This window comes from Cupressus sempervirens, chromosome 5 (genome assembly GCF_028749045.1).
Source record: "Cupressus sempervirens isolate cs-2001-9-10 chromosome 5, ASM2874904v1, whole genome shotgun sequence".
Lineage (NCBI taxonomy): Eukaryota > Viridiplantae > Streptophyta > Pinopsida > Cupressales > Cupressaceae > Cupressus > Cupressus sempervirens.
Window position 1 is genome coordinate 307,047,433 of NC_143122.1, and position 15,588 is coordinate 307,063,020.

The 15,588-nt window shown below is 38.1% G+C and overlaps 1 protein-coding gene across 9 annotated transcripts in view; it reads right to left on the minus strand.

Annotated features, from left to right (window-relative positions):
- The window catches only part of GCN2 (protein kinase family protein), a 389,262-nt gene that overhangs the window by 304,386 nt on the left and 69,288 nt on the right, over positions 1-15,588 (minus strand). For all 9 annotated transcript variants that reach the window (XR_016364575.1, XR_016364573.1, XR_016364574.1 and 6 more), the window contains exon 6: positions 12,035-12,541. Coding sequence is in view for 6 of the 9 variants with exons in the window: in XM_089829969.1 (XP_089686095.1) it covers positions 12,035-12,541 (507 nt within the window). In the remaining 3 variants the exon portion in view is untranslated. The remainder of the gene's footprint in view (positions 1-12,034; positions 12,542-15,588) is intronic.

The window sequence follows — 15,588 nt, forward strand, 5'->3', positions numbered from 1 at the left end:
AGAAGAAGAAGAAGAACAGCTCGTCCAATTCAGATGATGATGCATCCTCGGGAGAAGATAGCAGCGATGACGAGGGAAGCAACAAGAAGGTCCGTGCCCTCCAGAAGGACATGATTCGGATGATGGAGTTCAAGAACATGAACAAGGAGACTAAGGGCAATGACCTATGGTGCACGGAATGCAAGAAAGAAGGCCATACGAAGGGATCCTGCCCGAAAGAGCAATTTTGTGAGATTTGCCAAATTCTAGGACACTCGGTAAAGGAATGTCCTTTCAACCTGAAATCAAGAACACCACAGCAAGTGTTCCTCATGCAGGAGGCATCCCCGTCAGGAGGGAATGGGAACACCAGTACGGAAGGTGCCACATCGGGCGGATACAGAAACAACCGGCACAGTCAAAGCAACAACAATACAGGCGGAAGGAGTCGAATTCAGTATGATGCGAATGGTCGGCCGATAGTTCAATGCCGCGCATGCAATCTATGGTGTCACTTTGCCCGAGAGTGCACAACGGCAAACACACCGAAGTTGCTATGCCGATGGTGTGGACCTGGCGATCATGACGATGCTAAGTGCCCAAAGTCTGGAGTAAACTTGATTACTGTCGGGGCAGACGAGGAAGAAGTTTTGGCAATCACTCGGAAGCAGGCGAAGCTATACCCTGATCCGATGGAAGAAAAGAAAAGACTGGAGGAAGCACGGGCAAAGATCCAGAGAGCAACGCAGGTAGGAACGGCACACCTGAAGGACACGCCGAGTACCTCCATACAAAATTGCGTAGAACAAAACATTGTACGGCAAATATTGCAAGCCGAGATACCCGTCAGGATAAATGATCTGTTGCTCACTATGCCTCAGCTCCGATCGGCACTCACAAACATCGTTCCCGCTGCTCAACTACCAAGAGAACATGGAAGGAAGCAGGAGAGTGGAGCAAGTACAGCGAACAAAAAGGGGACGGAAAGTGGCGCAAGTGCAGAAGATCCGATGCTATTAGCCCTCTCATCCAGACGCCATCCGACAGTCGTTGAAATGGGAATTCTCGGGACTGTATTGACGGAAACAATTGTGGACGAAGGGTTCGGTGTCAATGTGCTGCCAGAGGATACCTGGAAAAAGTTGGAACAACCAACATTGTGGCCACCTACCTTCCAGTTGTTAACAGCCGATCAACATGGAATCAAGCCATTGGGAGTACTCACAGCGCAACCAGTGACGATTGGAACACAACTGTTCCTGTTGGACTTTGTCGTGATCCCACTGAAGTGGAGAGGATATGATGCCATTTTGGGCCGGGGGTGGTTGATACAAGCCAAGGCAAAACACGATTGGAAGAAAAATACTTTATCACTTGAAAGCAAAGGCCGAAAGTATGTCATCGATCTACACACTCAGATGGTTGGAGAAGAAGCTCTATCATCGAATTCCGAAGGGGAAGATGATGAGAGGAGGCAGAGTATGGAACCCGATCAGGAGGGAGTCCTACAATTGGAAGGAGATGACGATCTAGATTCAGTAAATGGTCTCTACCACTGGCATTTAGAGGATTACGAGCTCTTTCCAAGTTGTAATATGCTAAGGATCGACAAAAGTAAGAAAGAAGAAGGAAATGAATGTCCGAAGGAACACAAAGAAGCCGAAGGAGGAAATGAATGTCCGAAGGAACACAGAGAAGCCAAAGGAGGAAATGAATGTCCGAAGGAACACAGAGAAGCCGACGGAGGAAATGAATGTCTGAAGGAACATGGAGAAGCCGAAAGAAGAAATGAATGTTTGACGCAACACAAAGAAGCCGAAGAAGAAAACGCAAATATGACTAAAGCTGAAGGACAAAACATACAGTACGAACACAAAAGAAGGAAAGATTCTACTATACGACTACACAAGAAGAAAGTATTACATTGAACCACAGATATAGTAGAAAGGTACCAACGGCAAGGAAGACACACGATACAGTCTGCACAAGCAACAAAGAGGAAGGGTTCAATAAAAGTTGTGGCAGTACAGAGTGAATGTGTTATTGACGGACAGAAGGGGCAGCTGACGAAGTCCATGGTAGCGAGCTTCGAGAACAAATTGGGCGATATGGAGATGACACAGAACAGGCGTAGCAAGTTTCAACTCGGACAGTGGGTGTTGAAGTACAACGACCAAAATGAGATCAAACCAGGCAAGTTCAAAGTTAAGTGGGTCAAGCCGTATCAGATCCGGGAAATAGGGGACAATGGAGCAATAAAATTATGGACTTTGGATGGACAGGAAGTGCTTCAGGCGGTGAATGGCTCGAAGTTGAAGGTATACCATGGCCGGAAGACTTTTGCGTCAGAGAATGGCCTTTGGGCGACCGCTTCGTCGTTGTAGATTGATGATGCCAATGATCGAAGGGAAAACTAACTTTGCTATTGAAAAATAAAAATTTATTAAAAAAAATAAAAATCGGAGGAAAAAAAAAAAGTGATGAAAAAGCTACTGTACGAATTTTTGGAAACAAAGCACCGTACGGATTCTTAAATGTTCACCGTACGGTTTTGAAGGAAGTGTACGGATTTTCCAGTCTAGTGTACAGATTTTTGTGCTGTACGGATTTCGCCAAGTTTTGCATCTTGTTACGGATTTTTTGGAGGTTTTGAGCAGTGTACGGAAAAGCATCAGGTCTGATATGTACCGTACGGATTTTAAAATGATGATGCAATGTACGGTTTTTAAGTAAAGGTTGCCGTACAGATTTTCCAGTTTGGCAAGAGCGTACGGATTGGCATAAAATTGTACGATTTCCTTCACACATGAATGTACGATTTTTAAAGCTATTTTAACCATGCACCATACAGACTTTATTGAAATCACTGTACGGTATCCCAGTACGGATTTTCAACAAAAGTTATGGTACGGATTTCTAGTATAGTGACCGTACGGATTTTGGGGGGGTTTGATCAGTACGGATTTCTATATGTGCTGTACGGATTTTTGAGGAAAGCCATTGACATTGCGGATTTTGGCCATACGGCGTACGGAATTTGGAAGTAAAGACAGCGTACGAAAATTATAATTTGGAATGCGAGGTAATTGTACGGATTTTTCAAGCATATCATGTGTACAGATTTGGATTGCAAGATTACAGATTCTGAAGAGTGGGGTTTTGATGTACGGCTTCTACTTGCTATTTGGTGGCACAGAAGGATGACAGGAGGTTTTCTAAACAAAAAAAAAAGGTCGACAAATCAAGAATGCTCAGAATGAGTATCAGATGATGCCACAGGGTAGAGGAAGAACCAACGATTGTCAGAAAGAGTGTAGAATCGGCAGAAAATGATAGAAAATGACAGAAATGGTGTGTTCCGTGTAGTTTTGTATGGGCTTCAGAGTGCTAATTTGGTCTTGGCGGCGAGGGGCGTTGCCCCTTGGACCCCCAGTTGTTGCGGATATCAGTCGTGGGAGTCTGACCAATGGAGAAGACTTGGTGCTGCTGCAGGCGTGGAGTGTTTGTCTACCAGAGGCACTGAGAGTAGGTGTTGGCCGTGAGGCTATCTTGGTGGATGCGTAGAGAGCTCGGGAGGAGCTGATCATCTAGTTGGAGGCAGTGCAACGACACTTGGCTCAGGGTACCGAGGAGTTGGAAGCAAAGAAAGCAGCACAGGTGACTATCAAGGTCAGCTTGAGGAGTCAGTATTGTGTTAGCGAAGGCTATAGATGCAACGGGATGAATGTGAAAGTGATGTGGCAGATCAATATTGTTGTATTAGTTGTTTGAGTTTTGTTCTGTAGTCGTCAGGAGATGACTTTTCTTTTTGGGGGGGATGATGTCATCGGTAGAAATTGTGTATCAGCCGACGAGTCCCTTCGGGAAGGAAATTGTGTATCAGCCGACAGGTCCCTTTGGAAAGTTTCTTGTTATGTAGCCGACGGGTCCCTTCGGAAAGGTTTTTGTTATTTAGCAACATGTTGTATGTGGCCGACGAACTCCTTCAGGAAGGTTCTTCGGAAAGTATTTATAACCCCTTCTGGAAGCATTGTATTCATCTTATCATTCAAGCATAATGTACTGTTTGGCATATGCGAATAATAATAAGAGTTCTACTATTCGAGTTCGTGTTCATTATCTATGTGCAATTCTTAATTAACCTATGCGGTAAACAATTCAGAACAGAATTATTCTCTGCCCTATTTATCTTTATCAGCACTAGAGTCACGCCTTGCATTTCTCTTTGGGCTCCTCCAAATTGGCTCCCACTGTCTTCGGGTCAAGACTGATCACCATATGGATAGAGATGACTAGATCTGATGGCTATGTACTTTGGCGGTTGTTGAGACTAAGACTCACTTTATATTTCGTTGTCCTATCTACTATGAGATAAGAGGGAGATTTTACTACCTATTCAGAGATTTCTTTTCTCTTTCAACATTCTTCAACTCTATTGATCACCGGTGCCTTGCACTTTACCTTCGAGAGCCCACCCAACTCCGTGAGCATACCCTGCAGTTACTCATACCTCAATGCCATATCTTAGACCAACTCATCACTGTCTTCCTCCCCCCCCCTTGTCTCCACCACGGGGCTCAAAAAGGCCATCTAGTATCACTCACTCTAGATCGATTAGACATTGCACCAGTCTTTCCAAGCAGCGACACTCCTCCAACGGTTCTCAGCGACGATCTAAGACTCTGGATCGTCCACAGTTATACCCTTATGTGACTGTTTTCTTTGTACCAAGGAAGGATCCCTAGTCCTTACCTTAGTTTTTCTGGTTTCGTTTCTTGTTTTGTTTCTTCTTGGACGCCATTTGGTGCTCTTACTTTGGTCGGCTCTTTTGTTTGTATGCTCAATCCCATAAATCCTTGTGGTTTTTCATTGGACATTAATATTATTATCTTATCCAATCTCAAGATTTGCAACACAAACTTTGGAAAATCTTGCTTTTTTTATTCAACTCTGAACATTGCATCTCGAAACACAAAGTTTTCAGCAATACAAAATTCCAAGCATAGCCTCCTTGCCTAAAACAAAAGATGAATATTTACATCTTGTCTCAAAAGGGGACATTACATTTGCCTCTTGTTGCATTGCAGTTTGAAGAAGGGCGAAGCCTTCTCTGAATAAATAATAAACTTATGTCAAATAAATGAAAAAATCCTAAAGGGCTGGTTAGGGTTTAGGAGAATAGAACACTTGGATGTACCAATATCATTATTCAAAGGTTATTTTTCAGAGACCTCTCATTTGCAACTATTGCCGGATACTTTTTGAGGACAACCCTTGGAGAATTGTGTATTTGACGAACACCTAGTTCACCATTGAGGGGAATCTATACAAGGTTTTCATCTGTGTTACAGAGGATGATTTACAAGCAGATTTCACAGGTTTTCTTACAACAACAAGGTTTCTAGTGTTTGGTGCATTCAGATTGGAATTATTCAATAAATAAGAAAGTCAACTAGAGGTTTATTGGGCATTGTTTGATAAAATTTCTGCAAGAGAATTGATTGCAGCAGATATAGGTCATTTTATGAGCAGAATTGGATGATTACAATTCCCTTATTCCAGTCATACCACTCCAACAAGCCATACTAGTTGGAAAGGCATCAGACTTTGTGCAGATTTTCTGATCACTGATTATCAGCAGTGAATTTGGGATTCATCAAGCATCTGAGAGACTTTGTGGATCAGTTTGTTTGACACATTTGTAAATCTTCAAATTGTTTTAATAAATTTGTCTGCAAGCCAGGTGTAGGGTTTAGTAATTCCATTGTTTCTTTCAATAGTTGTTTATGATTATTATTATTATAGTTGCAAATATAATCAGTTGGAAGCACATTTGCAAGTTGAACACTCTTATTGTGAAATCTCCATTGAATTATCAGTAAAAATCCTCCTCTCTTTGAGCACTGGCTTCAGGTATGCAAACTCTTGTTCTTAGAAATTCAATATCAAAATTCTGAAATAATTGCCTTGCTGTTCCAAATAAATCAGATCCTCAGAATTTACATCAATCCTATTATAAATTTGTATTTTGGTTCAAAGCATCGTTTGTTGTTGTGGTTTCACAGTAAAACTTTACACTATCATTGGCATTGAAAATGCAACCCAAATACTTGCAAATAAACACCAAAATTTTCAATCAGCAAAGATCAAAATCAGAAAAATTTAGATCAGAGTTGGTTGAAAATCTTTCATAAGACAATCAATTGATAGAGAGGATGTGAAATGTTATTGCAATTATAAAGCATCATAAAAATCTAAAGAAAGATGAAGGCTTAGAATTAAGTCACTTAAATACCAATTACCCACAAGATTAGAATATTAACAAGGCCCATGTAAAAAATTATCTAAATGCATTAAGTTTTTTAATTTATTTTAGATAAATACTAAATTTCATTTTCAACATCTTAAAGAATGATGTGTTATGAAATTAATGCAATCTTTCACATGCTCGTCATTTTGTAGGCTTCAAAAAAGTAGAATTGAATCTAATTTTTCATGTACTTATTAAGTTAACTATATAAGTAGCTTCAGTTGGCAATAGTCATGCTAAAGATGGATCTAAGAGTGGCTTGAAATGCGAATTACTTCCTTTCTCTATGCATTTTTCCTGAAAGGGATGCAGAAGAAAAGCATGACTTACAAGCTATTATACTAGAAAATAGGGATGACGTCAATGTTCCCTAACTCAACACGAGTCACACGAATCATCTGAGTCACTGAACCGAGCCATTCTTGGTGGGTCAGGATGACCTCGCCTCGTAAGCTATTGAGGCAAACCCTCTAACTTGCGTGATTCGCCGAGTCAACTATATTACGAAGTAATTGGAAAATATTTGCTTGATATTAATAGAGACCAAGCGGTCAATTTATACAAGAGGGTGAACAATGTTTCCTTAGGAAACAATCGTAAAAAATAGAAACATTTTATTCAAGAAATAAAAAACTAAATATTAGAAACATTCTAATATTTACAGGAGATTACAATAGATAACCATTAGATACTAAACAGAGATAATAGAAACTATCTATTATCGTAATACCCTCCCTTAATGGTTAATCTATCCAGAGCACGAAGCTGTCAAAAAACATGAAAGGCAGATTTTGTCTATTCAAGGTGCTCCGCACTGTTCGCTGTAGGCTGCGAGCCAAATTGATTAGATAGGGTAGCTAAGTGCTTCCAACATTCAACCTTCACATGCCCAAACTTGTGGCAATAGTTGCATTGAATGTTCTTTTTCAAGGAGCCTTTTGAATCTAGACCAAAGGATGTCTGCTTAGAAGACTGTTGATGCTAAGTTAGATAATGCTCCAAAACTTTGCAAATGAGCATAATGCTCCAAAACAAAACACAAAAAGACACAAATTTTCAGGTGAAACATCAATCAAAACCCAACATGATTTTTGAGGTGAAAAATCAATCAAAACCCAACATTACAAAGCTTCATTATTGTTTTAGGAAAAACCGTAAAACCCAACAGATAATTTTTGAGGAAAACGTTACAAACCCACAAAGGAACCCCACACAACTTTGCAAATTACAGAATCAGAAATTTTTATGGAAAAAATTATAGAAACCCTTAAGAATTTTTTTATATTTTTAGGAAAAAAATTATGAAAATCCACTAGAATTTTTAAGGGAGGCAAAACACGAAACTTTGCATTGTAAAGCAGCACATGTAAACAACATGCAAGTACATGCAACCCTAAAAAAGTAGAGCCCCAAAAAAATTGAAAGGTGGCCCAGAAGAGAGCTCAAAAAACCTAGAAAGAATATGTTGTCAGTTTCTAGATCGGCTGGCTCAAAATTTGAGGCACAAAAATCGAGGCACCCAGAAAAATCAGACAACCCAATTGAGCTCTCAAAAAACCCACCAAGAATCTGAAATAAAAAAAATTTGAACCTGAAAATTAGGGTTTTGAACAAAAATGGCCCTATTGCAAAAAAACCACAAAAAATGGCAGAAATGTATAAAAAAAATCTGACAGATCTGGACAGAAATGGGTTGCATAATCGAACCAGAAGTCAACAAATTCAGATCTCTCTGAACGGAAACCCTAGTCGGATTATAGAGAGTTAGGAAGCAAATATGCATGTAAATAATTTTGAAAATAAAAGACAAATAATTTCAAATTAGAAATTATAATTATTTTCGAAAAAATTTAGAGTATTAGCTCTAATACCATATTACGAAGTAATTGGAAAATATTTGCTTGATATTAACAAAGAGCAAGAGGTCAATTTATACAAGAGGTTGAACGATATTTCCTTAGGAAACAATCGTAAAGAATAGAAACATTCTATTCTAGAAACTAGAAAAGTTGAAAACTAAATATTAGAAACATTCTAATATTTACAGGAGATTACAAAAGATAACCATTAGATGTTAAACAGAGATAATAGAAACTATCTATTATCGTAATAAACTAGTCAAGGGCTGACTCACCAAGTTTGTGCCCTCTAACCCACTCGACATCAATGTAAAGATAAAAAAACCTTTTTAGCTTGTTATTTACTTATTTCTCCTCAGAACATTCAATTTGAGATGCAAAAGTCACATCTAGAAATTGAATTTTTGGGCTTTATCTCAAGGTGCTAATTTGGCCTTCGTAGTGAGGGCACTGCCCTTAGACCCCCACAAAGCGGGCTGCCCCTTTACCTCACTAGGGGTGTTGCCCCCAAACCCTTGGTTTAGACAATTAAGGCAACACTCCCTTTTCTGGCAAGCCTCCCTTTTTCTTCTAGGGTGATATGCGTTAATAGGACCAAACTCAATTATCTAACTATCTTAGTAGGCATAGGGCCACTCCAAACACTACTTTAGTGGTGGGGGGACTGGGATTGGGGATTCCTTGTACCCCCTGTGCATCCCATGCTTAGTGTAAAAATCCTCGCCGCCACAAATTATAGTATCCATCCCACTGGCCTAACAGTCTAGTCCTGTATAATAATCAAATTCCTTCAACCCAGGCAATTGTTGACTGTACAACCCCCCCCCCGCTCCACCCAAGTCCTTCTATGAGTAGAACAATTGGAACTAAGCAAGGCAACGGTGACATGTGTTGGCTTTTGGTGGCTTCTCAATCACCTTGCTTCCATTATTTTTTAAGTACACTGCAACTTTGAGTTTGTATATCTACTCTCTTGTCATTAGTTTTCCTGGATATTACTTGATGTATACTTGTCGTCTAAAAGGCATTTTTTTCTTAGGAAGGGGAGAGGAGAGGGGTGTTGATTTTCTCGAGGATTGCTGCAAATGTATTTGCAATGCCAATTAAGGTATGTACTTTCCAAATGGCAGCCATCTCTCTTATATTGGACGAAATATGTATAGATATGTCCCTTCATGGGACATGTCTATTCATTAATATTTAATTAATGTAATGGTTGTTATTTAACCACACACACACACACACATAAATATCACATATTTAACATATAATATATGTGTAACTTTAGCCTCATGAGTTTATCTAACTAGAGCTACCAAACATTAACACTCCCTCTTAGCTAGGGAGGATAAACACATGACCATATATTACCTCAATGTAATATAAGAATATCTGTGATCACAAGATGTTCAACATTTGATATCATGGGTATTGGCCTCCTGAATGTCAACTCATTTGACATTCACCAAGTACTCTGTGAAATGTCCTCACAAACATATATTTACATAAAATTCACCATGTATTCAAAATGTTTTTAAAGTATGTGCACACGTATTCTCATAATGCATTCCATATAAACATCCACCATGTAAAATATAATCTATCATGATCTCATAGACATTGTAAGATATCCATCATAATAGAAAATTAAGTTATGGTAAGATAGTCACCTTTCAATAACTTATGCAATTACAAGTGTTAGTCATTTGGAATTAGTCATTCTTCGTGATCTACATAGGGGGTAGGCCATTAAATCATATAGTCACACACAAGGACTGTTGAACTCCCTCTAAATACCAATCATTTGAGCTCCTCATCTAAATTTTTCCTTGAAGAAGTGTCAGGCTCCTTCTGAATCTGATATCAATCTCCCTTTTCCATGCGGGACCTATCACAGTTATGCTTTAGTCCTTAAATATTATGTCGTGTGCTTTAGTATTCTCAGCCACGTAACCTATTATGGTGTGTGTTGCACGTATAGCCCAGTCTCAAGGCTTATGCCCGTAAGTCCAATGTATTCGATTGCTTCTTATTTCTAAATTGTTCTGTTATCAGTTCCCTATGTATTCATAGTCACTTCCCTAATTCAAAATACCACTGCCATATTCTTCTATCCACTCACGGTTTGATTTATTTTCACCGGCCACCCATAGAAGCTATTGCTGCTATCCTCTCCACCTTGGTTATTGAAGGACTCGCGTAATACACCTTGACGGGGCAATCGCTTGTTTTTTAACATTTTTGCCTTTTCTTTTGACATGCATTTCCTGTCCACACTACGATCATGTCACTGGTTTGGAATGTGTTTGTCACACAATTCACTTAACGTGTCTGCATGTCACATCCAATTAAAGTGTCATCCCTCTTTCGTATAATCGATCAAAAAAATGGCATTCTGATATAATTCCAATAACCACTCTGGCTGTGATTTAATATTTGTATGAGATCGGCCATTTCGAACATCTCTGATCATTCGAAGCTGTATTGCACTGAGATTCACTTCGGAACTAAAACAAGATTTATCCTTTCCCCATCAAATTGAGACCTGCGATCATGGAAACCTCTGACTCCAACTCCCGTGCGCAAATAGAGAAGGTGAAAGCAAATATTGGTGACACCCAGATTCACACCACCATTGCATTGTATGAAACAAGGTACTCGGTTGGTATGGCTTATGCATGCTCTAGGTCTGATCAATAGTTTGCCATTAGAATTCACTACTGTTATCCAAAATTATTTGAGAGATCCTGAGAGCAGCCTCTTTAGAATCTCCGCATGTTGACAATTGTCTTGTTTGATGGAAAGCTCTTGCTGGTATTTCAAAAGCACAAACTACATTCACAGCCTGGCTCTGATGCCATGTTGATGTTGATTTGCACTGCCTGTTAGGGTATGTACTTTCCAAATGGCAGCCATCTCTCTTATATTGGATAAAATATGGAGACATGTCCCATGAAGGGACATGTCTATTCATTAATATTTAATTAGTATAATAGTTTGTTATTTAACTACACACACACACACACACACACACATATAAGAATATATATAAATATCACATATCTAATATATAATATATATGCAACTCAAATTTAGTCTCATCCTGAGTTTATCCGACTGAAGCTACCAAACATTAACACGGGGGGGAGGGGGGAGAGTGATTCAATCAATATAAAATGCCTATGTTTTTGACAATATTGGTTATTTGTTAGTTTATTGATTGTCGGCAATGCATTGTTTTGTGTTTGTACTTGTGTGATCAATGTGTACTTATGTACTAGTTCAAATTAGCTTCTATTTGATGATGTTTATACTGTCTTTAAGCTTTATTCAATAATGGGTGCATGAAACAAGTTTTAAATCCTTAAAAATCTCAAAATTTCAAGGGATTTTTCATTTAGCCGAGTCACGAGTCAATTCATTCTCCCCAAGTCTGAGCCGGGTCTGAGTCTGGGAACTTTGAATGGCATTGAGCATTTATTTTCTGCAGTATTAGGAAAGCTAACTAATAGCCTAATATAACATCCAAAGAACAAGAAATTTGGAATTCATTACAATAATTGTATAAGAATTGTTTATGTCAAATGTCCATGCTGTGGGGTAAACCATAAATATATTTGATTTAACTAAAAGTGAGAAAAAAAGATCCCATGAAATGACCAAAATGAAACCATTAACTATGTCTTCTTAATCAAAATATTAAATGGTGGAACAGGATAGATAAACATTGCAGCTCCTACTTGATGTATCATAATAAGAAAGGGTATCTCTTTCCTCAAAATAGGTGATTATTGATTAACAATGTGGATGGCTTGAAACATCAGCATACAAAAATTAGAGATTGTACAAATCCAGTAAAGTAGAACAAACTGTTTAGTATTCTTGCCTTCATTGCTCTGCCAACGCGAATGAAGCTACTTAGAACTTTCTGCAGAATATCTGACATAGATGTTGTATTGGAAGATTTAGTTGGGAGAGTTTCAGTGTCACTGTCAAACTCTTCTTGAACAACCTCTAATTTCCCAGATGCATTTGTCATCATATTATGAAAATTTCTACCCTGCAAAACTGGTTTTGTTCCCTTCTGAACCACTGGCGTAGTTGTATTTTTCAGGGGATCAGGATACAACAGGCTAAGGCCATTATTTTGATTGTCCCTTTCAATTCTGGTACCAAGTCCTTCGGCACTCTTACCCTTGGTAGAACCCACATGCAAAGCAACATCTGTTTCCACACCTGCTTCCCATGTAGCACCTCCCTCTCCCCATAAGTCACCAAATAGATCAGTAATTCCACAAACTTGAGATCCACTAGTAAAATTTGAATCCTCACTACAGATCTGTGCAGCTTTAGACATCCATTTATCATCTGCTTTGATGAAAGAACCTGAGTTCTGATAAAAGAACAAAATTGGTGAGGTATGAACTCAATACATGCGATATAAAATATCTTCTACAATGAACTATCAATTTATCTGAAAGCTAACATACCATGTGGAAGAAATTGTCAATGACAAAAAATTTCAAGCTAAATAATATTAAAGTTACTTTTGAATACGCTTTCAACATTCTAAAGTGAATCTGTCACTAAGATTCATAACTGAGTCCTCCAGTAATGAGAACTGTAGATAGAAAGGTTGCTATTTAACATTATTATCAAACACAGAAATTCTAACACTAAATATTGCGCAATTTTCTTTCAATATTAATGAAGATTAGCACTCAATACATGATCATAAGGCACATACAAGATCCGTCACAGAATGAGTTGCACATATTACCTTGTGCAAAGAGATTTAAAGAAAGACGAATGAATAGACAGCAAAAATTGCTAAAGAGACATATAATGTTTATTGAACAAATCACTCTGTTGCGCATATGTAGCCAGTTCAATAATGCTAAACAAACACTGAACTATATTCAAACCAAAGTCAATTTGAAGCAGCCATGAAAGATTTAATCCAGAATTCTTGGCTATATTGTAGGACTAGCCTTCCATGGCTGGTCATTATACCTAGCATGCTTTTCATACCACCTACATGAATTTCATATGCAGTACATAAGTTGATCATATATGAAGCGAATAAGCACTCTAAAATAATTGCAGAATAGTAGACATCTGGGATCATTGAGCCCGTGAAAGGTGAACATTTTTTCAGAGTAATTTTCCCAGAACAACATTTACCTGTGCTATCCACCAGCCTCATAATTACACAGAAAACAAAACAGCAAACATAGCGGGTCTGCAACTCATAATACAGTCTAACATCTGTAAAAAATTAGCTAAAGAAAGACTTATGGAAGCAAGGCAGAAGGGTTTAGAAGAGTCCCCTGACCAAATGCTACCCTTGAAACCAAGTTGGTGTACCTTGTATCTATTGATTCCGAGATTGTTCACACTGACTTCTTGGAAACACTAAGAATGATGAGCTTGAACATATTTCCTAAATGTTTTAACAGATATAATGAGTCAGTTATAAATGCTGTAACTTGAAACATTAAGTTTAATATTTGACAGTGACAAGAGAGACTGAAGCACAGAATAAATCTAATAATAACACTTAGTACATATGGAGTGAATATTCTACTTGTAAATAAAGTGAATATCAACTTCTATATATGAATTCATAAGAAGATATGGGAATATAGGAAAATCTAATAGAGATCTTGCAACTTTCAAATACTTAAATATAAACATTGCAACGAACACAAGTACCCTGTTGTTCATATTGATTTTCCTCACAATGTGCAAGACAAAAGTTGATGATGGATTAAGAAGGTATCACTGTGTTTCTCGACCTAAATCTTAATCCAATTAAGATTTAAAAGATGATGGTAACTATGGTCCTTCTGATATGAGCAGCACTTATATTTCTCTTTATGTCTGTAGAGGTCTTTTTTATATCTAATTTTGTTGTCAAGATTTAAAATTTTATATACTGTTAGTATTGCAGATATCACTATGCACTACACTGTTCAAACTATTGAATACCTCTTCAATCAATATTCACGCTATAATTTATACAATATAAACATCAACTTTTCCCTGTTGATGGGGTAATGGATAAAATTAATATTCAAAAGAACAGTGTATGGTCTTACCCCTACTTCTGGATACCTAAAATTGAATTATGACAATCCTTGGAGAGGTATCCAAGCCTTGCAAGAGCAGAACTGGCATAAAAGTTTACTATGTCACCAAGTCCTTCCCCCTGACCCACCAGATCCCAGTCAAGTTCAAACTGGGCCAGGCTGCGGAGCCAGTACTTTGTGGGTGCACTCAGGATTCCGTATTTGATCTGTGGGTTCATTCCAAACAAACCTGGAAGAACCCACCAAGAATTTTGTGTCATGTCCCCATTTTGGAGGCAATTTGATTTAATTAATTTAGTTAATTAGATTATCCAAAATAATGAATATTTTATGAAGATGACTAATTACTTATTTTAATTAAATAAATAAGTGGTATTAAGTTAATTATTTATAAAGTTATCAAATAAATAAATATTAAAAGGTAATTTTATATTTAATTAATTTAATAAAATGACTTGAATTATAAAATATTTTATAAAGTCACTTAATAGATAAAATAAAATAATGTTCTAGAAGCTTTTGGAGAAAGTGGAGAAAAAAAGAATAAATAGGCACCCCGGGCTTCATTCTAATCATCCAGATTTGTTGTTGTTGTTTGTTGTTGATGGTTGTGGAGCCTAGGGTTTCCGCAGTTGTCTTTGGCCATTGGAAACGAAAACTCTCAATTGGTACGCAATTTTGAGGGTGTGAAATATCACTTGAATTATTGCAGCTGGGAGAAAGTTACTTCAAACTTTCTATTGAAGCTTCATTGGTAACACTTAGCGGCCTTTGGCCAAGTTTTTGTATGGTTTGATTCAGAGCATTGCTGGAGACAATTTGTAATCGAAATCTTCATTCTTGGAGGTTGATTTGCATTGTGCACACTCAGATTCAGATTTCAGTCCATCTAGATTCTCATGGCAGTGTATTGAGTCCAACGATTTCATACATTGAGGCCCTTATGTGCATCGATTCTCTTCTTTCATTGGGGTACACCATTTGTGGAAGCCTTTTGTTGGTCTATGGTAATTGGAAAGTGCATTTGGAGGCATCTCGGTACCCCTGTTATCAGATTACAGTCTCAGTTGCTGCAGACAAGGATACCACGTTTTTGTTCATAGAGGTTCCTAGAGCCATCGACTTCATGCTCTAAAAGTGAAGCTTGGTTCACAAAGAAGTGGAGATCATTTTAGGTGCCTGTGTTGGCACTTGGAGGCAGCCAATAATTTATTAAAAATTATCTTCTCCAAACAGGGGCGGCAGCTAGAGAGGCACGACTTGGGCACTTGAGGAGGTTATTTCCTGTTCAGTGGTATTGCAATTCATCTATTCTCTAAGGCAACTTCATATACCAGGTGTGATGTGT